General features: G+C 42.9%; 1 protein-coding gene across 13 annotated transcripts in view; it reads right to left on the bottom strand.

Annotated features, from left to right (window-relative positions):
• NEDD4L (NEDD4 like E3 ubiquitin protein ligase) overlaps positions 1 to 25,341 on the bottom strand; it is a 368,484-nt gene that overhangs the window by 61,682 nt on the left and 281,461 nt on the right. For 7 of the 13 annotated variants that reach the window (XM_030925898.1, XM_030925891.1, XM_030925889.1 and 4 more), the window contains 6 exons: positions 19,226 to 19,287; positions 18,446 to 18,548; positions 16,626 to 16,792; positions 12,622 to 12,754; positions 10,798 to 10,974; positions 5,933 to 6,007 (listed from right to left, as the gene is read on the bottom strand). In XM_030925898.1, coding sequence (XP_030781758.1) covers positions 5,933 to 6,007; positions 10,798 to 10,974; positions 12,622 to 12,754; positions 16,626 to 16,792; positions 18,446 to 18,548; positions 19,226 to 19,287 — 717 coding nt within the window. Of the gene's footprint in view, positions 1 to 4,295; positions 4,356 to 5,932; positions 6,008 to 10,797; positions 10,975 to 12,621; positions 12,755 to 16,625; positions 16,793 to 18,445; positions 18,549 to 19,225; positions 19,288 to 25,341 lie in introns of all 13 variants that reach the window. The other 6 variants (XM_030925897.1, XM_010374678.2, XM_010374677.2 and 3 more) reach the window with 2 other exon arrangements.

Below are 25,341 nucleotides of genomic sequence, written 5' to 3'. Positions count from 1 at the left end.
CAGAAGCCGACCACAGCTATACCACGGCCCCTAGGAGAATCTAAAAGTATAGGAACCCCTGCCTTAGGAATAACCTCTCATGTGAGGTTACAAAAGGAAGCCGCTTCTTTTAGAGTACTCGCCCTTTCTCTAGCCAGGATCTTCTCCTGTCCCTCCAGATATTTTAGCAGGTGTCATTTTCTTGCTATTAGGCTGAGAATACAAATTTCCTCTGAACCCAACTTCTTCCTGTGCTTATGCCACCTCTTCCCTGCACTACCAACAATGTGTCTTGGTGAAGATGATCACTTGGAGTTCCTTGGTGGACCCCAGGATCTCAAATTAGAGAAAGCACCAACAAGGACGCTGCCAAGTCATTTGGAAACCCCATCTACAGAGAAGCAATGTGCTAACCTCACAGGCTTAAAAGCACAATTCAGAGAAGGATCACCTGTGTAAGATCATGAAGCAGCTGATTTTAGATTATGCATAAGAAAACTTTCGGCTAAAAACGCGGCAACCATTTCCTTAACATTTCCTGAGATAAAGTCCTAAAGCTCCATAAAGATAGTTTATAAAGACAGAAAGACTCGGATCATACAGTATTCTGGATCCAGGTGTGGAGACTCAGCAGGAGCAGAAGAAACATCAACAATGACTTAATCCTTTCATGAATATTAAACATCAAGGAATTAGCACGCAGTCCTAGTGAAGCTCCTTCCTCCCCTCCTCCTCTAGCAGTGATGCCAACACAAAGGGCTACGTGGATCCGGGCACTTCAATGGACTCCTCTGCTGAGCTAAGTTGTAACCTAAGTTCGTGGTCAATTAGTACCTCTGGCAAAGTATGTGCTATCAAGTTTTGACCTACTATTGTTTATCCAATCAATCAAACACTAAATGGAATTTGTTACATTCTCAGGTCCCTCTTCCCAGAGCCCTCCCCTTCCGGTGATCCACCTCCCCCTCTCCCAGGCCCCTTCCCTCCCACAACTCCCCCACAAACCACCCCCGCCCCCGTCCTGCCCCTGGAAAACTCAGCTCTGGAAACCTTAGCTCTGGAAACCTTTGGGATATTTTTGCAGTTACTGAATCTCTGGAAAGGACACTGAAGAGGCAACTGATAAACTGAAAGCACTTGGATGTGTCATAGATCATCTCAGAACTGAATCCTAAAGCTGTATGAATTCTAGCAACCAGGTTACATTGTTTTTTTCCATTTTTTTTTTTTTTTTTTTTTTGAGACACAGTCTCGCTCTGTTACCCAGGCTGGAGTACAGTGGCGCAATCTCCACTCACTGCAACCTCTGTCTCCCACATTCAAGTGATTCTCCTGTCTCAGCCTCCCAAGTAGCTGGGATTACACACGCGCGCCATCATGCCCAGCTAATTTTTGTATTTTTAGTAGCAGGGGGGTTTCACCATGTTGGTCAGGCTGGTCTCGAACTGCTGACTTCAGGTGATCCACCTGCTTTGGCCTCTCAAAGTGCTGGGATTACCAGTGTGAGCCACTGCACCCAGTCATACAGGTTACTTTCATACAGCCACAGTGAACAGCACTAATCAGTTTGTGGAAAATTACGAGTATAGTACAGAACACTGAATTTGATTAAAATGTTCATTCTCTCTTCTACTGAGAACTGAACTGGCAACCTGTAATTTAGTTACATTTATGTGAGAGGGCCATTTGGAAATGTTTCTTTACAGTGTTCTTTCCCAATGACCACAAAGTACAACCTGTGCTGACGATTTCATTTGTAACTCACACTGCCTCCCACCCTGCATGGCTAGTTGAGGGGGCAGGACTCAGCTTCTACAGACAGACCATGGAAGGGCCCGCCACGAAGCCAAAACCAGCCTTCTGCTGTTCTATGCTTGTATGTTCCACACTAGCTTAACAAAAAAGTAATCAAGAAACCAGTTAGAAATTGCGACTTAGCTTAACACTTCACAGCTTTTCATTGTAGACTGAATACACTGCTGCTTTGTGATGCCCAAAAGCCATTAGCTACAACTTCCTAGTGGCTCTTTCATTAAAATAAAGAACAAGATTGTAAGCTGCAGAAGTTTCAATATGCTTTTAAAAATAACCACTTTGATGCTGACCATCACAGATTTGCCAAGACTTGCACCAACCCTGTACTGGTGGCCTTGTGCATTTTTAGAATATATACAACAAAGACTGAAAATACTGTGCTATCCCTCTCTTTTTATCTCATGGGGAGGGCCCTGGCTTAGTCTGCCAGAAAGTGACACCACTGTGCATTTATTTGCCTTAAATCAAAGGGCTGTGGTTTCTTGGCTGAGAATCAGTGCCTGTTTATTAGACTACAGGAATGAAAGCACCATCATAGAAAGAAAGCTATACCAGGACGGTTACTTCAGCACAGCATATAGAGTCATAAGGGCAGGGTAGGGCAGCGGAAAGTCCTTGAATGTTGGGAAATTAACATCGTAGTGCCTTCACATCACTGAATATTATGTAACTATTAACATGTCCCAGAAGAATGACCATAAGTAAAAAAAAAAAAAAAATCAAGTTGCTGAGTAATGTATATACGACATCCCATTTTTAAAAAATAAAATAAAGTGGCACAATGTGTACCTATGTGTACATAGCCATATGTCTGAGAGAGCACACGCGGAGTGAGATGATATAATCCCACGGTGGCTCCAGCCCAGGACAATACACTTCAGTGTGAGTGACGGCAGAGGAACAGAGGGGATATCGAAGAGGAAAACACGGGGTGAAGAGACAGAATTGCAAGACAGAAAGTCAAGGGCATTCATGACAAAGGATGTGGAAGAGACATGCAGGATACAGCTGACGAGAAACGGATGTGATCCTTTCAAACCTAACTAGGTAGGGAGATCTATCTCTTCTACCAGAGTAGATGAAACACTTAGGAATGAATATTGCCAAGCCTGTGGGAAGAAAAAACCCAACCTATGCTGAAATTCAGTGACGGGGAGGGGAGAGTGCAGGCAAGAAGGCAAGAAAAGGGCAGTCTAAAGTGCCACTCGTGATCTCATTCAGAGGGGTCACCTCGTCCTGCCAGGTGACCCTTGCCATGGAGCCTGGTACTGCAACGATTCCATTTACACTTCATTTACTACATCAGCTACCCAAACTCTCCAAAGCTACAAGCAGGTTGCAAGGCCAACAAAATACAAAAATAGGTGATATACAGATGATGTTCATCAGCACTGAATTCTACTAAAATTACTTCATAAAATGATCTTGTCCCCCTCGAAGCTCCACTACTCCCACAGAAATTGCAAGTGCACAGTGGGAAACAGTTCATGTAGAATTTCTTGAATTCTACTGGAGGCTGCCTCACTCAACACATGACTCACGTAAACCACTGTAGCTCAATACCTTAACCTGAGCTGAGTGTTCCGGGGCTGACTGTTGCCAGTTTGATTTTCCCCTGTACAATGCTGAGCATTAAATTGAAGTCATCAATATCTTTTAGAAAATCAGCAGTTGCATATGTAAAGCTATCCACAAGTAATGAGCAGTTACAGGAAAATACAACACAGGTGAAACAACAAGGAAATTCTTTAAACAGCTACTGCAGTGCAAAGCATCAACTACAAGCTAGCCTAACTTTAGGGATCAAGTGGAAAACAGGCAGTTAAAATACATGGTCAAATCTAAGTCACCCACAAACAAGAATACCATAAATTATTCAAAATAATGAATAAGAATGGTTGGTTTAGAGAAACATCAATTTTTCTAGATCACTTATATATCTTAATTATGCTCCCCTGGTGTTACGGAAACTTGTTCATTCCTGTGAGGAGAGCCCCTGGTGGCAGAGAAAGGGTCACTGGTGCATTCTGGAGACAAGAAAAGTCTAACTCCCTGTTAGAAATGTGGTAGGGGAGATACAGAAAAGAGAATGGCTCTGGGCACACCCAGAAATCACATGCAGTCTCATGCAATTCCTGTGGCTTCTCTGATTTTCTTCCAACCAAATTATTTTTACCACGCATTCTAATGAAAAGGAAAAACTTATCAGGAGGACAAACACTTAAAGCCAAAAATATCTTCTAAATGGTCAAGTTAAACACACTTAACCAAAGCCTGATAGTATTCTTAATAAAATTATGTGGAACTAAAAAATCATTCTATCTTAACCAGTACCTTTAAACAATCCCAAAATGAGAAGCTTAAAATAAGAAACGTGTGCAGCTTTGTAGCACAAAGGAGCTAATCTCATTTTTAAAAAGAGCGTACATTCACCACTACATGAAATATTAAAACTGCCCCGCAGCCTCTTGCCATTGATGTCTGATAAAGTGGATCATTACCGTTGGTTCCTCACCACCCGTGACAGTTGATGAACGCGCTCTCCTAGCTGGGGCACTGGGCTGTGAATGATAATTTACATCAGTAAAATGCACTTAGGGGATGACCCACGGCTGTCTGAATCAGGGACCACTGCTGTGGACCAGTGCTGTAAGGCAGGTGACATGAGATCAGAATCCCTGAAACCCACTCTGTCCAGACAAAGCTGAGCAGTCGCTGATGACCAGAAGCACAAAGGAAGCTGACCCCTACGCCACCCGAGGTGGCTCATCCTTGATCTGGGTAAACAATGACAACCTCAAAAGAGTGAGCTGCCTTAGAGAAAAATGGAAAGCTGGTCTGGTTTTGCCCCCCATTATCAAATAATTAGCAGATTCTAAAATCCGCCAACACTCAAAACTCAAGAGGCCACTGGTGATCAGTGAGTTTACAGCATCACAAAGTACAAAGAAAGAGGGAAGAATCACCAGTTTCCAGGAAAGTGAGCTCTTTGGGAAATAACATTGACATTGATTTTGAAAAGGAGAGAAAGTGCCATTCGTTCAAGGAAAATCACAGATCATGAGGCTGAGAAGGATCCCACCAGTCCATCTCAGTTAATTGTTTTGTTTGTGGGGGCCCTGTACTGAAACCATCCCAGAAAAGATGCTCTTCTCAAGCTTATTATTAAGTCTCTCCAGCATAAGTCACAAATGACTCTATTATTTTGGCTGCTTCCTTGACTAGTATACTCATTAATTTTTTCTCAAACATAAAAAATGAAAACCTAGGCCGAAATATCCTTTGAAGTCAAGAAAAAACATATATGAGAAGGAAGACACTGTGATTTCAAAAACCTTAAATGCACTTTTCCCCCTTCAAATTCATACATAATACATTATTAGTCTTAAAAATCATGAAGGTTTTATAGCAACAGACAAAAACTGTCAAGGTAAAACATCAAATTGAACACGTTAAAACCACATATTTTCACCTCCAAAAGAAACAAATTTATGTAAAATTTCTTATTTTTCATGTGTACATCAAACATCTCTCAAGGCAGTTCTAGTCTACCTTCCAACTTGAATATTTATTTTTACATACATCAGGTGTTACAAAATCCCCTACACTTCTACATTTGCTGATAGCTATTAAAATGATGAGAGAGTTGGAAAGAATTATAGCCAATTCCTGGTGAGCAGAGCTGCCTTTAAAGAGAAGGTACAGAGGCTCTGTCGAGTTCAGACTTCAGGTCATTAGGAAGGGAAAGGAACATGTGGATGGTCGCCCAGAAGAGTTCTTCCTGGTTAAAGGGACTCGTGTTTTCAAAGTACAGATCACTGGAGCATAACTATAGTAACTCAGTAAAGTAAAAGGAATTACGAATGTACCAAGAAGTTTAAGTGAGCAAATCAAAATTGCTATAAATTTGGGTGAAAAACTAACGCAATGAAAGTTCCAGCATTTTAGAGATGGGTGGCAGTAACAATTCTCTGTATTGGAAATCCACTTTCCTAGGGCAATTTGCCAGGAAATTTAAAAACATCTCATTTATATGGTAAATAAATTTACACAGGAAAAACTCTTTTTGCAGCAGCCCAGATGATTGTAAATGAAAGCCCAAAAAGTTAACTGATGACTGGAAATTAGCATGGGTTACCGGTGGTAGATGGCCCTGTTCTGCAACCGCGTCGGTGACACTGCATGACCTCAACCTTGAGGAGGGTTCTCTTTGCTGGAAGGAGAGGAAAAGACAGGAAGCATCAAGAAATATATCCTTGAAAGCAACTTTCATTGGTTTAACAAATACATCACTCAACCATATTCACCATTCTTTGATATTAGAAGGTAATTAAATGAAACATCTTTTCAGAGCAAGGACAGTCATCCTTGAAAAAGTCATCTTCCACTTTAATTTTCAGTTAAGCAGACTGGAATTGTGATTAGTCCTTAGAATTAATGGTAAAAATAAGAGGAGACCAAAACTTTCGGAAAGGAGACTCAACAGGACTCTGCAACACTCTAATGCTGCTTTACAAACAGTAAGAAGCTAGCAGTCTTATAGTTTGCTTTAAGATGCATCCTCCAGGTAAATTTTAATGTGATGTGAATAGAGGGAAAAAGAGGAAGAAATAAGAAATAGTGATATATGGCTACCCACATTTATTACTACAATTGACAAAGAGTCAGTTGCATCCTATATTCAGAGGAGCTCAGACATCATCTTGGCCTACTTCTGAAAGATCTGGTATTTATAATTTTAGCTTCTTCTTCTTCTCTCTTTTTTTTTTTTGAGACCAAGTCTTGTTCTACTGCCCAGGATGGAGTGCAGTGGCGTGATCTGAGCTCCCTGCAACCTCTGCCTCCCAGGTTCCAGCGATTCTCCTGTCTCAGCCTCCTGAGTAGCTGGGACTACAAGCCCCCGCCATCACACCCGGCTAATTTTTTACATTTTTAGTAGAGATGGGTTTCCCCATATTGGTCAGGCTGGTCTCGACCTCCTGACCTCAAGTGATTCACCCACCTCGGCCTCCCAAAGTACTGGGATTACAGGCGTGAGCCTCCATGCTCAGCCAATTTCAGCTTCTAAGTGGACTTCAAGTAGTAAAGACAGGAATAATTAAAAACAGTGTGATCAAACTAAAATAAAAAAAGATATAGTGTGTAGTGTCCAATATTCCTCTCACTTGTTTGTATTAGTCTATGTGGTTAAATGAAGCCTAACTGACAGGAATGAAGATTAGCAGCAGGTCACATACAGAAGCCAGAGTCTCCTTATCAGCAAGTTTATCCATGGTATCAATTTCTAGTATTCACTCATTTTTAACATTTTGTGGTAAGTAAATGGTACAAGAAGACTCTGTGGTAGGGATGGGGGACAATTCACCCATCTAGGTCTATATCTCTGTTTTGGTACCAGTACCATGCTGTTTTGGTTACTGTATGCAATTCCTCAAGGATCTAGAACTAGATGTACCATATGACCCAGCCATCCCACTACTGGGTATATACCCAAAGGATTACAAATTATTCTACTACAATCTTTCCACATTGGTTATTGTGAAAGAATCAGTCTTTAATAAAAGTGTCACTGTTGCTCAGGCTGGAGTGCAGTGGCGTGATCTTGGCTCACTGCAACCTCTGCCTCCCGGGTTTAAGAAATTTTTGTGCCTCGGCCTCCTGAGTAGCTGGAACTACAGGTGCACCCCACCACACCCAGCTAAGTTTTGCATTTTTAGTAGAGACAGGGTTTCACCATGTTGGCCAGGCTGGTCTTGAACTCCTGACCTCAGGTGATCTGCCTGCTTCAGCCTCTCAAAGTGCTGGCATTACAAGCATGAGCCACTGCGCCCAGCCAAAGCTTAAGTTCTTGCCCTTGAATACAGATTTGACTCTCATTTAACAGTGAACACGATGTGAAAATAATACGACATTGTATTTGGGTCTTAAGGATATTTCATGCATCTAGAATAATTAAATGCAGGAGCTCCCCATTCGAAGAACTAAAATTGCTAACTTATTACTAATGCTGAAGAAAATTACGATGTTTACTTGGTTTACAAAAGGTGTGTTACCGCCATGGATTCTGTGGTAACTCCTTGGTTTTATAGGTTTTAAAAACAGGGCTTCATAATGGTTGAACTAGTTTACAATCCCACCAACAGTGTAAAAGTGTTCCTATTTCTCCACATCCTCTCCAGCACCTGTTGTTTCCTGACTTTTTAATGATCGCCATTCTAACTGGTGTGAGGTGGTATCTCATTGTGGTTTTGATTTGCATTTCTCTGATGGCGAGTGATGATGAGCATTTTTTCATGTGTCTGTTGGCTGTATGAATGTCTTCTTTTGAGAAATGTCTGTTCATATCCTTTGCCCACTTTTTGATGGGGTTGTTTGTTTTTTTCTTGTATATTTGTTTGAGTTCTTTGTAGATTCTGGATATTAGCCCTTTGTCAGATGAGTAGATTGCAAAAATTTTCTCCCATTCTGTAGGTTGCCTGTTCACTCTGGTGGTAGTTTCTTTTGCTGTGCAGAAGCTCTTTAGTTTAATTAGATCCCATTTGTCAATTTTGGCTTTTGCTGCTGTTGCTTTTGGTGTTTTAGACATGAAGTCCTTGCCCATGCCTATGTCCTGAATGGTACTACCTAGATTTTCTTCTAGGGTTTTTATGGTATTAGGTCTAACATTTAAGTCTCTAATCCACCTTGAATTAATCTTCGTATAAGGAGTAAGGAAAGGATCCAGTTTCAGCTTTCTACTTACAGCTAGCCAATTTTCCCAGCACCATTTATTAAATAGGGAATCCTTTCCCCATTTCTTGTTTCTCTCAGGTTTGTCAAAGATCAGATGGCTGTAGATGTGTGGTATTATTTCTGAGGACTCTGTTCTGTTCCATTGGTCTATATCTCTGTTTTGGTACCAGTACCATGCTGTTTTGGTTACTGTATGCAATTCCTCAAGGATCTAGAACTAGATGTACCATATGACCCAGCCATCCCACTACTGGGTATATACCCAAAGGATTATAAATTATTCTACTACAAAGACACATGCACACGTATGTTTATTGCGGCACTATTCACAATAGCAAAGACTTGGAATCAACCCAAATGTCCATCTGTGACAGAATGGATTAAGAAAATGTGGCACATATACACCATGGAATACTATGCAGCCATAAAAAAGGATGAGTTTGCGTCCTTTGTAGGGACATGGATGCAGCTGGAAACCATCATTCTTAGCATACTATCGCAAGAAGAGAAAACCAAACACCGCATATTCTCACTCATAGTTGGGAACTGAACAATGAGATCACTTGGACTCGGGAAGGGGAACATCACACACTGGGGCCTATCATGGGGAGGGGGGAGGGGGAGGGATTGCATTGGGAGTTATACATGATATAAATGATGAATTGATGGGTGCTGACGAGTTGATGGGTGCAGCACACCAACATGGCACAAGTATACATATGTAACAAACCTGCACGTTATGCACATGTACCCTAGAACTTAAAGTATAATAAAAAATAATAATAATAAAAAAAAAACAGCGCTTCAATGTTTATGTTGTTTCTATAACAACAGTTTTACCAATTCAAATATCCCATATATATGCAATCTCTTTTATCCTGTCCATTTAGTACTACATTTTCATCTTGGCGACACATCTCTTTTTGAAAAAGTCACAGAATTTTAATGTGAAATCACATTAACTGAATGACAAATGCAATTCATGTAACAGAAGCCTATATAGTGTCTTTAAAATAAAAACACCATAACCAAAAGTAACAACTTGTGAGTACTTACTTGCTTTTACATTGCATGCAGTGCTATCATTTCTGTTGGTTACGGTCACAGTAATGATTATTTTTTTTTAGGATGCTATTTTCAGTGGAGTGACTACCATCATCTACTATTGCACACCTTTTTTTTTTTTTTTTTTTTTTTGAGACGGAGTCTCGCTCTGTCCCCCAGGCTGGAGTGCAGTGGCCAGATCTCAGCTCACTGCAAGCTCCACCTCCCAGGTTTACGCCATTCTCCTGCCTCGGCGTCCCGAGTAGCTGGGACTACAATCACCCGCCACCTCGCCCGGCTAGTTTTTTGTATTTTTTAGTAGAGACAGCGTTCCACCGGGTTAGGCAGGATGGTCTTGATCTCCTGACCTCGTGATCCGCCTGTCTCGGCCTCCCAAAGTGCTGGGATTACAGGCTTGAGCCACCGCGCCTGGCCTTATCGCATACCTTTAAGTTCAGTTTCTTGAGAAACACTGAGACTTCATTTGCTCTTAATTCTAAGCATAAGCAGGGATGTTCTATGGGTTATTTCTGCAGCTTTGTATTGTCAAACATGGGTCTTTGGGACTGATTCCATTGGGCTCAGGCATTAAGCCCATCTGAGGCTTCTAGAAAGTATGTTTCTGATGGTGGAGAGCCCAAGTTAAAATGCTACCTTGATGACAGTGTCACAATTTCACAACCTTTCTCAAGGTTCATATTCTGGGACTTAGGCGATGTCTTCTATCTCCCATTCAAACCTTGTTTTGGATGAGCCACTTAAGCATCGTGCCCTTATCAGCGAAATGAGAATGATAAATCCTGCAGAATATGACTTAAGAGGACTGATTAGGCCCGATGGCTTTTAACTGTTACTGTGAAATACTACCTTTGTGATAAAGGTACTATTTTCATGAGCCTTTTGGCTGGGAAAGGAATTCTACAAGGTTAAAGCTAATAATTACAGACATCATGAAGTTTTACTTCTTTGAGTTCTTTATAAACCAAGAAAGTGTTAGTGGTATAGGGGTGAGCAAAGCTGCCTTCCAAATCAAGAAAGATTCTCACCTGCTTGGGCTAATTTTAGTGTAGTCCTGCTTCTCCTAGGGAAGGAGGAACTTTGGAAAATGTCAGAGTTAGCTGGGAGCTGGAAGACCCTTGGTCACTATTTACTTAAGAGATCCTCCTAAAGCAACAAAAAACAATAAAACATTGCTCAGCTTTTCTTTCAAACAAGGCCACTACTTACAACCAAAGAGCTGAACTGTTCCCCATTGGAGTCTGGAGTGATCTGAAGCCTTCTGCTCAGTTCCTCTGACAACTCCTGAGGGCTGGTCCGAGATCCTGGGGAGGCCGGTGGTGGGGGCAGAGTCAGACCGAGAGAGTCTCCAGCGATATTCACTTCCTCTGAAATGGTCTCCCAAGGCTTTCAGAGAAAGAGACACTGGGGTAAACGTTAGGAACTGGGGATCCACCCAGCTCCCCAACAAAGCTATGTAACAACAATAGCCACGGTGGTAACTACAATTAACACCTACTAAGTGCCTCTCATGAGGCACACAACCTTCACAATAATCATGAGGAAGATACGCCTACTCCTGCAATTAACAGATGAGGAAACTGAGGCACAGACAATAACTTGCCCAAGGTAACAGCTAGCAAGTGGTAGGGCCATGATGTGAATCAAAGAGGCCTGGTTCCAGACAGAGGCTGTGCTCTTACTCACGTTGTAACACTGCCTCTCTGAACAGTGACTGATTTCCAGCACTTGTTACTCTATGTGTGGGCAAAAAAACACACACACACACACACATGCTTCTCTGGAGTTTACAAACAATTGTCATGGATTTTCTTTACTTTTAACCACTGAGGATTCACCATGACAGCAGTATAGAAGCTATATGCTGTAATTAAACAATGGTATAAAATAACTTAGAGTGAATGTATTATGGAATCATTACTTTTGCTTTTCCAAGTTGAATCACTGCATTGTGAATGACCTTCCTAACACAATGTCTAAGAAGAATGGATTTTTAGTACGTAAACAGAGCTGATAAGACAGCATGGAAGATTATGGCTAACCTGCTGTTTAATTCATAACGTTTTAAGTAACATACCATAACTATTTAAAGGGAAAATTACACATTTCTATTCACCTAAATTTATATTTTCATGGTAACAAATCTCTTTCAAGTGTCAAAGCGACTCAATAAAAATATGCATATGATACCCAAACAAGTTATAGGGCTCATTTGATAGCTCAACTATGAAAAAAACAAGTTGTCATTTAATGAGACATGGTTAGACCCTGGTGAAGAATAAATTACAAAGTAAAAATATCTTAAGACTTTCACACTGAAAAATAATGTGGGCTGGACGCAGTGGCTCACACCTGTAATCCCAGCACTTTGGGAGGCCGAGGTGGGTGGATTATGAGGTCAGGAGTTCAAGACCTGGCCAACATGGTGAAACCCTGTCTCTACAAAAAATACAAAAAAAAAAAAAAAAAAAAAAAAAAAGAGAAAAAAAAGAAAAAAAATTAGCCAGTGTGATGGCATGTGCCTGTAATCCCAGCACTTCGGGAGGCTAAGGCAGTGGGTGGATCACAAGGTCAGGAGATTGAGACCATCCTGGTCAACATGGTGAAACCCACATCTACTACAAATCCAAAAACTAGCCAGGTATGGTGGTGCATGCCTGTAATACCGGCTACTCAGGAGGCTGAGGCAGGAGAATTGCTTGAATTCAGGAGGCAGAGGTTGCAGTGAGCTGAGATTGCACCACTGCACTCCAGCCTGGGAGACAGAGCAAGACACTGTCTTGAAAAAAAAAAAATAAAAATAATGTTATTCCCATTTCTATCAATATAGAACCACATATCCTTGTCAAATACAACTTTTATAGTCACTTTCAAGTTAATTAATATCCAGGCTGGTAATTAATTCGCTGCGTCACTGTAATCTTTACATTCTCAACAATGTTTACTGAGAGAAGAAATTATGATATAAAATCAAGCTGGAGAACATGGGAAGAAGGAGCTGCCGGGCTTTGCAGCATTCTGGTGACACCGTACCTCGGGGACATCCCCGCCCTCCGAGGGCTCAGGCTCCAAGTCCTCACTGATATGCCTGCGGGAGCGGAAGCGACGGTGCGCTGCCTCCTGGTTGATCTGTCTGATGTTATTGTCTGACTCGGAGGACACGTCCCTGAGCACGTGGGAAAGGGGGAAGGAGAAGAAGAGAAGCGGTTGAGATCGGGCCCTTCATGACAGTCCAATGCTCATGGAGGGCCAGATGCCCACTGAAGTGTCAGCATCAAACACTGATAACTTAGCTGGTCATCCAATGTGAGAATTCTCCCACCATATCATGGCTAAAATAGGTTAAGGTTCATTGCAATCAAATACATGCAGTTTTAAAATGCATTAGTCACACCGTTCTGAGCATCTTTCAGGTATATATTTCAAAATATACCTTAGCGCTTAATACAAAACAGAAATCAAAGTCCTCCGCCCATATGCCACAGTGACAAGTCAGGCCTCTGGAAGCAGAGGTGACAGGTGAGTTCACACAGCAGCTGGGCAGTCCCAATCCTTCTAGAAATCCAGCAATCATAAGGTAGCTACTTTTGGTCACCAGCAATTTGACCAAAGACTACAAAAGGTACAAATTCAAAGCTGTCATCTGGAGGGAAGTATACCTGATCCAACATGAATTTTTTTTCAGCTGCTTTCTAGCTCATTTTGACAGAATCTCAAAATCGTGACACTGCATTTCCCCCCTTTACCCTACTTTAAAAATCCTAATAACATCAGGAGATAACCTCTCTAGTCAGCCGGGGTCTGAACACTGCAACATCATACCCTATTTTTTGTCACGTGATGCTCTCAATTCAGGATCTAAAAGTTTTGATTCAATTTGGAAAACTTTTTTGGGCTGGGCATGGTGGCTCATGCCCGTAATGTCATCACTTTGGGAGGCCAAGGCGGGTGAATCCCTTGAGGTCAGGAGCTCAAGATGCGCCTGGCCAACATGGTGAAACCCCGTCTCTACTGAAAATACAACAATTAGCCGAGTGTGGTGGCGTGTGCCTGTAGTCTCCGCTACTCAGGAGGCTGAGGAAGGAGAATCACCTGAGCCCGGGAGGTGGAGGTTGCAATGAGCTGAGATTGCACCACTGTACTCCAATCAGGGCAGCAGAGTGCGACTCCTTCTCCAAAAAAAAAAAAAAAAAAAAAAAAAAAAAAAAAAAAAACACACACACACAAACTTTTTTTTTTTTTTTTTGCAGTAAATTATAGGCAATCATAATCATACTTTGGGGGAAAATACTAGTCAGAGGCTTTTAGTGTACAAGTTTAAATGCCAAAAAGTTTTTCAGGGAAAACTCTCACAGACACTTTCAATAAGACAGTATATCCCATTAACAAAAATTATATCACAAGTTAGTATCTCAAAAGTTGAAATCTTTATTTCAGACTAATTGAAATATAGTACTTATCAAGAACACTCATTATAGACTCTTTCTAAAACACAAATTTTAAAGTTTTCTCACACATTCTGAAATGAACTTATACTATATTCCAATAAAGAGCCTAATAGCAGAGGTTGTAGTGGAAACTCTTTTTCCTTAACTAACTTTCCTCTTGCCTTCTAGAAGTCATGCCCGTTGGAAGCAGGCGCTCCTCAGGTTCTGCCAAGTTCTGCTGTGTCCTTTCTGGCTCAGCTTCTCCCTTTGACATTGCTGCCTCACTGATAGGGCAGTTACGCCTCTGCCTTCTCCCAAAACTACATGTGAACCTGAACTTGGATTCAGAGCTGCATTTTTTGGCTGGGCACGGTGGCTCACACCTGTAATCCTAGCACTTTGAGAGGCTTTGTCTTGGCTGCTAGGCAGCTCAGGTGAGCGGAGTTTGAGATCAGCTTGACCAACATGGTGAAACTTCCCATCTTTACAAAAATACAAACATTAGCCGGGCATGGTAGCGGGCGCCTGGAATCCCAGCTACTCAGGAGGCCGAGGCAGGAGAATCGCTTGAACCTGGGAGGCGGAGGTTGCAGTGAGCTGAGATGGCACCACTGCGGGTATAGAGTGAGACTCTGTCTCAAACAAACAACCACAGAAAAAGAACTGCATTTTTCCCTTGTTGCTCTAGACTAGTGGAAGAGCCAGCAAGTTATACTTTTTGTTTTAGTTTCTGGGACACTGTCACCAAAGATAGTTTCTCTTTTAACCCCCTTTTTGAGGTCTTGTCAACACATTAAAAAGCTGTTCATGTTTAATGTATACCCTTTGATGAGTGTGGGGACATGTATACACCTGCGGAGCCATCAAAAAAATAGTATATATTTAAAAATGTAGGAAGTGTTTTCTCCAGAATTCCCTCATTAGTTTCACAACTCAGTGAGGTAGAGAAAGTAGCAATTATCCCCATTTGTCCCCAAAATACGAACTCCAATCTGCATGATCCTTATTTATGAAGTTGAGTATTTTTCCATATATGTATTAGCTGTCAGGATTTTTTCCTTTGTGAGTTGCTCCTAGCCACTTTTCTGCAGAGGTCGCATGAGGACCTACCTTTTCAGGTACTTCTTTCTCATGCTGTTGAGCAAAGGTAGATAATGGTGCTTTGCTTAGGATATTGCTGCCAAGATTCTTCTGGTCACTACATGTAACCAAGCCCAAGGTGGGTCCAAATTCGTTTTTACTACAAATAGCTATGATGGATTACAACAATTCTAATAGCTATGGGCATTAATCAAAAGGAAATAGTAAGCAATAATATAAAAAACAAAAAGAATCCACCAAACTATTTCCATGGGAAAAAATTTTAACAAAAGATAGTTCAGCATTACGCAGCTGCTCTGATATTTTTGCTGTCCTGAGACCATTTTGCTGTCTTGAGCTAATGCCCACGCTGGGTCGTCTAAAGCTGATCACGAACGGCTGATATTCACGAGAACCCACCTGGGGGCTCAGGGAAGACAGGCTATTTGTTCTTCCAGATTCTGTAAGCTTTATCTCTAAATTAAACAAAACCTAGACCAGAAGACTTGGCCACCCTCCCCAACCACAGTCATATGTACAGTATCTTTGCAATTTCTAAAGATAAAAGGTTTTTAAGAACATGATACCTCATACTGCTTGTTGTCTAAAATGTATTATTAGCCAATTTCTTTCAGAGTTCAAGTAGACAAGAACATTATACTACCCTATAGACTTGCTTTTATTACACACTGAAAGTTATATAGTTCATTGATAATTTCCTCCTTGTCTTGGCTGCCAGGCAGCTCATAATTTCTAGGATAAAATTCCTTTTCCTTAAGACTTTGTTTTTGCCCTTTGACGTATTATCAATAGACTTAGATCTTGCTATATAAAATGATTTAAAAACAAGCTGCTACAAAACCATGTTTAAAGTCCATGAGTTTTAACCAGTGTTTATTCGCTATCAATCAAACCGCAAATTGCTGAGGGAACAAAACAGGAATGGGTTTACTGCATCCGTGAAGCTGGTGAGGGATTAAAATGCACAGTAATTACTAATTCTAATTTTGCAACTCTGCCATGTGTTTCTGATTATATTAAGAAGGTAACATTTCCTTAAAAAAAGAAAAAAAATTTTTTTTGAGGTTTCCAAATCAACGCCTTGAAGAGAGTAAAAATGCAAAAACTTAGAGAAAACAGAAAATTGCAAAGCCAATTTGCTTGCTGGTTCTGTTCTGGGTCAGTTGGGAGAGAAAGGTGAAGAAGAAAACAATATAATCAACAAATGTAAGATAAGTCTAAGAAAAACAACCTCTGCTTTGTATTTCAGGAATCAACATAAAAGAATACCTAGAAAATAAATCAGCTCATATTGAAAATAGCAGCATGTGACTCAAAGGCAATTGCTTACAATATACAAGGTATGACCGCTCTTGCATGCTTTACATAAATGGAGAGGAAGATCTCGTACCACACCACCATCTGCTCTTATTGACATATGATTTATTTCCCAGTCTTGTCCCAGAGGGCCGCCATATTTGTCCCTAGCTGTGCATGTGCATGTGTTCCGGACCATCACACGGTACTCACATCAGGCTTGGTCGGTGCCACTGAGTGGTCCGGTTGTTGTGGTTGACATAGTAAGTTCGGCCTAAATTGTCCACTTTTTCTTCCCACCCGGGAGGCAGAGGAGGAGGAGGAAGTTCCTCTTGGTGCTGAGAAGCCGAGTCATTTGAGTCAACAACTTCCCATCCATGCTGTGGAATAAAGTGAGAGGGATGATTATGAGGTTGGTTCTTCAGGCTGTGAAGAAGAGGTCATCACAAGGGCAGCAAGGAGAAGCCCTGTGTGACCTTCTCCTTGCTCTGGGGCTCTCTGGCTCTAGCCATGGCTTCGGGGACACATTTGAGTAAATTCCCAGTTGAAGGCCAAAAAAAAAAATTCAATTCTAGAAAGGCCTCAAAAATCTTTTGAGTAATGGCCAATTAATTGTGCTGCCCTCTAAGATGACTACATAGCAGGACAACATGATTTGGTGACACTACTTAAGTCACATCATACTCTTCCCATATGTCATGTTTGTTATTTTGACTTGAGGGCCTCTAAGGCTGTATAAAGCCCTGCCAATGATGCGAGTCACATTACAGCTGTCATCTTTTCAACACCTCCATGAGGTAAAGGGAGCAGGGAAGATGAGCTGCGTTGCACCTGTGTTCTAACAGAAATCATGGCGCAGGGGACCAGAGGCCCGGAGCCCTGTTGCTCCCCAGGGAGGTGGGCTTTCAGAGAGAAGCCTCCTCTTTGCATCCCGAACAACCGCAGGAGCCACGAGTCTGAAAGCTGCTGCTTTCTACTCAGGCCCTCTACACTAGCTGTGTCCACATCAATGGGTTTCATGGTACCAAAATTCGAGTTCCATTTTTACAGCACATATTTTAGGCATTACGTATTTGCTTCCTAACATCCTCTGCTAAAATCACTGGAAAATTAAGTAATTCACTGGTTACTGCAGTTGGAAGGCAAGAAGAGTGCGAAAAATTCCTTGGATTTGGGATGAAAATCTGTTGACGTGCTTAAGAAATGTTAACATTCATAAATTTCTACCACCCACATTATTCCTCTTCATGTATATATAGAGATGAAGGCTTGGAAATGAAATAATGCCTGGAAATACGATCTGTCAGGCGGAGGGGTGTTCGGGTAACTTCTCCACCACACATTATTCACATATCACATACATGCAACAGCTGCAAACAGATGTGAGAATAAGCCCTAGAGAGGTCTCAGTTAATGGACACTTTGAGAATATGGGAATTTGTCTAACAAAACAGCACTGTCCAAGGCGTGTGCTGAAAAGGTACGATAGGACCCACAGCATCAGTCTGTGACAAGGTAAACACGGGCAGCTCTGTCGGCAAGGAAAAAAGGGACATCCTCTGGTCAGCTCATTCCAGAATGGCATTTCTAGAGGAGGGTTTTTCTACTGCAGGCTGTCACCTGTGGCCAAATGAGTAAGAAACTTGAAAAAAAGTGATTTTCTGAATTCCTTCACCCACTTTGAAGTGACTTCAATGGCTAAAAGGAATTTACAAAGAGCCGCAAGTCCACAGCAATAACAGAGTTCAATGTGTGAGGAGACTTCCACGGAGCTGGGGGGCTAACACTGGAGAATGGGCATGGCATTGTCTAAAGAGAAATCTCTCCGAAGATTCATGCTGTAACACAAAAAGTTCATCTTTAACCAAAACAAATAAATGCACTGGTAGACTATCAATGACTAACTTGCAGACATATGTACTTTTTTTATATTTAAGCTTTCTAAACTTTTATTTCCTTCAATTATAAAGTTTGAAAGCAAAACATGAATATGATCTCAAGGCAAGGAGAGAGGCCTGACGCCATCCACGTACCTCCATGTCGTCCCTCTGGTCACTGTTTTCTTCATCTTGACCTCCATTTTTCGGCATATAGGCCATTTTCAGTCGCAAAAATCCCTTAACTCGAGACTTATGACTGAATGCATAACGGAAGAAAATTGGTTAGAAGGGGTGTGACTTGAAAGGCTACACTTAAAATCGTCTTCAGCAAAAGCCAACCACCACAGCACGCAGGGCAGGCATCCCCACCCATACCCAGAGCACGCAGGGAGGCATCCCCACCCACCCATACCCACAGCACGCAGGGCAGGCATCCCCACCCACCCATACCCACAGCACGCAGGGAGGCATCCCCACCCACCCATACCCACAGCACGCAGGGCAGAAATCCCCACCCACCCATACCCACAGCACAGGCATCCCCACCCATACCCACAGCACGCAGGGCAGGCATCCTCACCCACCCATACCCACAGCACGCAGGGCAGGCATCCTCACCCACCCATACCCACAGCACGCAGGGCAGGCATCCCCACCCACCCATACCCACAGCACGCAGGGCAGGCATCCCCACCCATACCCACAGCACGCAGGGCAGGCATCCCCACCCATACCCACAGCACGCAGGGCAGGCATCCCCACCCACCCATACCCACAACACGCAGGGCAGGCATCCCCACCCATACCCACAGCACGCAGGGCAGGCATCCCCACCCACCCATACCCACAGCATGCAGGGCAGGCATCCCCACCCACCCATACCCACAGCACGCAGGGCAGGCATCCTCACCCATCCACACCCGCAAGCCTCACCTTCTTGGTCTGAGGAGAAAGTCCTTAAAGGTATAGGGTCGCTCCATGGTTGGATCTTCGGTCTGTGGGGAAAAAAACAATAAATTAAGTTTCAATATTCCTGATAACTTCATGTTTTAGATACACCCAACTGGATCACAGAGAATGTATTTTGAATTTTAGATTGTGGCACCACTGAATGTGGTTCTTCACCTGGTACCTGACGGTCCACGGAACTGATCTACTGGAGATCCACTAGATGTCACTATCCACACCGGGTTTTAGAAGCCAGCCCCAGCCACAGACAAATGACAAAATTATAGCTGTCATTGCCAAGTATAATTTCTAACTGCAGGGTGTGGCCTCAGTCGCACAGAGCTGATTAACTTCAGAGAACCAGCGGTCACTGGGGGTACCTTGCTATATGCCTGTGATTGGAGACACATACGAGTGGAGTAAACAGAAGAATATACAAGATTTAATCTTTGAGGGCAACTTTGTTTTTTGCATTAAAATCTCACATCATCAGCCTAAGAGAATTGAAAGACTCTTCTCCTGTACAGAGATCACCCCAGGAAGCAGCACCAATCGACCTTCTGCTGAGGTTTAGTTCATGAAGCTATGAGTACAAGTTCATTGTACTCATAGCTTCATTTTTAAAGAAATCGGTGTTCATTTGATTGTGTGAAGTTGGCTGGCCTACCAAAGCAGGAAACTGGAAAAATAAGTGTGACTATTTCATTAATCTTAAAATACTATATATGCAGTAAAACCTCAAACACCTAGACCCTTCAATTAAACACAATTTCAAATACTTTTATAGTAAGAGATAAACCACAGTCCAATGATTTACTGTATCAGGTTTGTGTGTGCGTGTATGCACACATGTGTATGTACGTATGCGCTTCTATTTGAAATGTTATCTGTTTATGTCATTCTCTGCTTTAAACTCTCAATGGGTTCCTACTCCTCTCATAATAAACAGGAAATTCTTTCCTATGACCTAGAAGGCCAACTATAATCTGGCTTTGAATCACCTTTACCCTCACTGGGAACCAGTCTCTCTCTTCCTTCCTTGTACTCCCAACCATCCTGTCCTCATCTGCCATGGATGCAGATTATATGTCCTGCAGAAGGGCCCATGCACAGGCAGCTCCCTCTGCTGGACAACTCTGACTCCAGACGGCACGGCTGTTTCCACTTGGCATCCAAGTATGAGATCCCAGGTCACATCCTCAGAGTTCCCACCATCAGCCACCCTTATCACGCCCCTAGCCTACCGTCCTGCTGTAGCTTCCTCATATCACTGTCTGAAAGTGCCTGTTCATTTGTTGACATACTAGTTTATCATCCATCACTTCCAGAATGTGAGCCCATGAGAACAGAGACTTGAATTTGCTCACCATTGGATCGTTGGTGCCAAGAATGTTGCCTGGCACAAAGTAGGTACTCATGTAAGCACTCAGTTCAACTGATCTGTAGTAAACTATGGAGGTTCTCAAAATTCATTATCGTTGAATAAAGTAAATTATATTTTCTAGACTGTTCTTATGAGGCAGTAATAAGCACACATTTTGAAAATATTTTCTACCAAAAGGTTGAAATAAATGGAAAATTTATTAAGAAAACTATTGCTGGTTTTCCTTCCTTTTTTCATTTATTTAGCCAACATTTATTTATTTAATTTAGAGACAGGTCTTCTTCTGCTGTCCAGGCTGGAGTACAGGGGCACAATCAGAGCTCACTGCAGCCTTGACCTCCTGGGCTCAAGTGATCCTCCCACCTCAGCCTCCGAAGTAGCTGGGACCACAGGTGTGTGCACTATGCCTCACTAATATTTTTATTTTTTATAGACATGGGGGTCTTCCTATGTTGCCCAGGCTGGTCTCAAACTCCTGAGCTCAAAAAAATTCTCCTGCCTTGGCCTCCCAAAGTGCTGGGATTACAAGTATAAGCCACCATGCCCTGCCAACCAATGAATAATTTGAGAGCAATATTATGTGAATGACATGTGGATACAACATGGTATACCAGCCCTTACGGTTACAATTACAAGGGAAGAGCCATTGTGTCAACAATCCACTAGAAGCTAAGGCAGAACAAATTCACTGACATAGAGAGGTGACATTCTGTGAGACTTGGGGTACAGTGAAGAGGCTGACTCTGACTTGGAAATCAAAATGATTTTGGATGTGGAGTCAAATACAGGGTGACGGGAAGGCTTTGAGAGGTGGAGAATTGGGAGAAAGGACAGTTTAAATATAGGAAATCAAACAGTATGACAAAGCCTACAGGATCACCAGTGGGCATGAGCAATCTAGGAGCAGCAGAGAACATGCAAGAGAGTGAAGAGGGAAAACCATGCAGCTTGGAGGGACTCTGAACGTGAGTCTGTCCATACCCTATGCAGCTTACATGACTGATGCCACACAGGTCTAAAGGCAGATATCCTAGGTTTGCATCCTGGCTTTGTTACTTACAGAGCCAAGTGGCTAAGGGCAAGTTCCTTACCTCTCTTTGCCTCAGTGTCCTCATCCATAAAATGGGGCTGTAACCGTATCTTACAGGGCTGCTGTGAGGATCAAACCAATCAACTGAGTTGGTTTCTATAATGTTCTCAAGGGCACCTGGCACACTCAGCAAACACTGGATATGTTCATTGGCCAATTCTACAAGTTCATGTCACTTGTCAGTACTGCCAACTCAATGCCAAGCAGTAACAGTTAGGGCATTAAAAATGAAAGTTCACCTTCATGGAAATTCTCTAGCCTGAATTAGAAGATGATCTTATAGATAACTACAAGATTCTTCTTGGCATTCATCCGGGTTCCAATCTGATCCTGTTCCCTGGAGCAGAGGCGAGTGGAGACTCCCAGGATGGCGCTGAGGGTGCTCCTGGTGGAAAGCCATCTTAGACTGCTGCAAACAGTGCTATTGGCCCCAATAGCCACAATGTTGCCCCCATTCCAGGGTAAAAGCACTCAGAAGAAAATCTGGATACACAGTACTTTCATCTTGAAAGAGAGTAGTTGCTTTCAGCCTAGGTGCACTCACTATGGAATGGAGTGAGATAAAGGATTCTGCAGGCAAACGGAAGGAGAGGGCCCTGCTGGGTCCCTAGACTCGAAACCTGGATGCAACCACCGCAAGCACGTAAGCCTTGGGCGAATCCAACCCATGCCCACACCCTTGACCACATCACAGGCTCACAATGATGCTGGACACCCAGGGTCAGATCCAGCACCACCAATGATATACTTATTCCTGGGCAAGTCCCCTCCCTCTACGGGCCCAGGCTTTTTCACCTGGAAAATACTGGGAGCAAATCAGTGTCTCTTAAGTCCCTCCAAACTCCATGACTTTGAATTCTGCACTCATGAAAGGGAACTATCAGCCTGCAACCTGCTACCAACCATAAACTTATACAAGGGGGGTAAAAGGATGTTGATCAGCTGAGCTACCTTCAAGCACAGGCAGGGCATCAAATAATACCACCACCCTGAAAACGCCTCATCTATGAAAATTTAAATTCCAGAGAGAGCCATGGCTGTCTTCAGTGGCACATGACTGGGATTTAGAAAAACTTAATGTTTTATAAAATAGCTCTCTCTGCCCCACTGCCTTTTCCAGGGACAAAGACATTTTGTGGCTGGGCAAAGGTGGGTTGCTGAGGGCTCCAGGGGAAGGGGAGACAGAGCTGACAAGTCAAGAGGCAGGTGCAACAGACAGACATCTGCCAGAAATCTCACTCTGTGTTAATACAGATCTCGGAGTTCTCTTTATCTCTAAATAACTAATAGATACAAGTTATCAAATATCGTATGAACTTTTAGGCAATGATGCACTGAATTTAACAGACAAATGTGAAAATGGTAGTTGAAAAAAGTCAACGATGGTACAATTAAAGCTAAGTTTGCTCTTGGTCTCTCAATGTAAAAGCAAAAGGAGAGCTTGCTCTGTCTCCAAGGCTGGAGTGCAGTGGTACAACCATGGCTCAGTGTAGTAATGACCTTCCATGCTCAAGTGATCCTCCCACCTCAACCTTCCAAACAGTTGGGACAACAGGCATGTGCCATCATGCTTGGTTAATCTTTAAGTTTCTCTATAGAGACAGAGTCTTGCCATGTTGCCCAGGCTGGTCTCGAACTCCTGCCTTGGCCTCCCAAAGTGCTGGGATTACAGGCATGAGCCACTGTGCCTGGTCTGCCTATTTCCTTTTATCTAAAATTTGGTGGTTTTGACAAATTTTGATTCTGTAGACTGTAAATAATCCACCTTGACAATGGTCATATACTAATCAAGAACATAGCATCCATAATTCACTCCACAAAATACTCATGTGCTCCCACCCTCTCCACACTCACACTTGTGTGCTATCACACAAAATAGAATGCCACTGTAATTTCCCCACGAGTGTCCTCTACACATGACCAAACATACACACGAGAACACTTGAAATACCGGATTCAAAAGCCACGTGCATTCAGAACATGCTACCTGGGTTCTACCGCCACATGAATAAATAATATACCTTCACACCTCTCCTTTTGTTTTCTTTGTGGTCCATCTCCCTGACTGTAGTTGGCTGCAAACAGCTAGTGAGTTTTTTTTTTTTTTTTTTTTTTTTGAGACGGAGTCTCGCTCTGTCACCCAGGCTGGAGTGCTGTGGCCGGATCTCAGCTCACTGCAAGCTCCGCCTCCCGGGTTCACGCCATTCTCCTGCCTCAGGCTCCCGGGTAGCTGGGACTACAGGCACCACCACCTCGCCCGGCTAGTTTTTTGTAGTTTTTTTTAGTAGAGACGAGGTTTCACCGTGTTAGCCAGGATGGTCTCGATCTCCTGACCTCGTGATCCGCCTGTCTCGGCCTCCCAAAGTGCTGGGATTACAGGCTTGAGCCACCGCGCCCGGCCAGCTAGTGAGTTTTAAGTATGGAGGTGAAGCACTCCACTGCAAGTCACCCTCTGGGCACACGAGTAACTAGAGGCACTCGGTCCTCTCTGGGCAGTCACCGCTCTACCTCTGTAACCGGCTGGCTTCTATTCCCGTCTTGCACCTCCGCACCGCTTCCTTCTTTGGAGGCTCACTGACGCTGCCTCCACTCAGAATCCAAAGCTAAACTATTCTTTCTACTGACTTGGTCTCGGAGGAGGAACCTTTTTCTATTTTCTGGGAGCCCTGCTCAACCTTTTAACACCAAGCATCACTCACTCACTCAAACAAGAGCTTGTCGGAGCAAGGTTTTTAAACATGTCACTTTTGCCTCTTAGAGAATATTAGAATATGTGCCTCTCAGAAAATAACTTCCCTTGGCTAAGATGTGGTTTTTACATTAGGGAAAGGGTCGCTGGAGATGTCCAGAGAAGAGCTGGCCCATCAACCAACACTGTCCAAAAGTGTGAGAGGATCGCAGCTTCAGTTTGAAGAACATACACAGAAGCCCTCCCAATGCAGAAGTATGTGACGTCTTTCCTCACAAAAGGTGAAACAGTCACATTCTCCTAATGTGACCTGAAGAGAATAGTCAGGTTTCTGATGGCTCATGGAACAGGTCTCACGCAGAAGCCCCACGCAGGCCCCTCCCGTGGCACCCTGGAGTTTCAGATTTTTATAAAGAAACAAACAAGCTATTTTAAGAATATCACTTTCACTTCCAGTCCTTTGGAACCTTGCAACCTTTCTTCCTTAACAGCTCCCCTGAGTGAGTAAGAGTAAATTACTTGCTATCACCTTCCTTCACAACACATCTTCAAGGCTTCCTTGGTAAGATACAATCTTTCTTGGTATTTAACATATGGAAACAGCCATAATTTCCAAACAGCAGGAAGCTTAATGCTAGGGGGTTAAGTCACTTTAGTTTATAGACTAGTTATGCTACTTGCTCACACAAAGCATTTAAAAAAATAACACAATGCCCTTGTAAGGCAGAAACATTCGCCTTTCCTCTCTCAGCTGCTACTTCTACCACGCCATGCTGCCCAGGGAAGAAGGCCAGGAGGAAGGCTGGGACAAGCTGGAAAACTGAAGCTGGAATAGGAGCTAGGGATCCACCTTTCTCAAGGCCTCCAGGTCCTACCCCCACATTCTGTCTGCCCGGCCTCCTGTTTCGGGTGACACCTCTAATGCCTGTCACTAGTCA

Source organism: Rhinopithecus roxellana, chromosome 21 (assembly GCF_007565055.1).
Source record: "Rhinopithecus roxellana isolate Shanxi Qingling chromosome 21, ASM756505v1, whole genome shotgun sequence".
Taxonomy (NCBI): domain Eukaryota; kingdom Metazoa; phylum Chordata; class Mammalia; order Primates; family Cercopithecidae; genus Rhinopithecus; species Rhinopithecus roxellana.
Note: the sequence above shows the minus strand (reverse complement) of the source record. Positions and strands in the feature narration are given on the sequence as shown.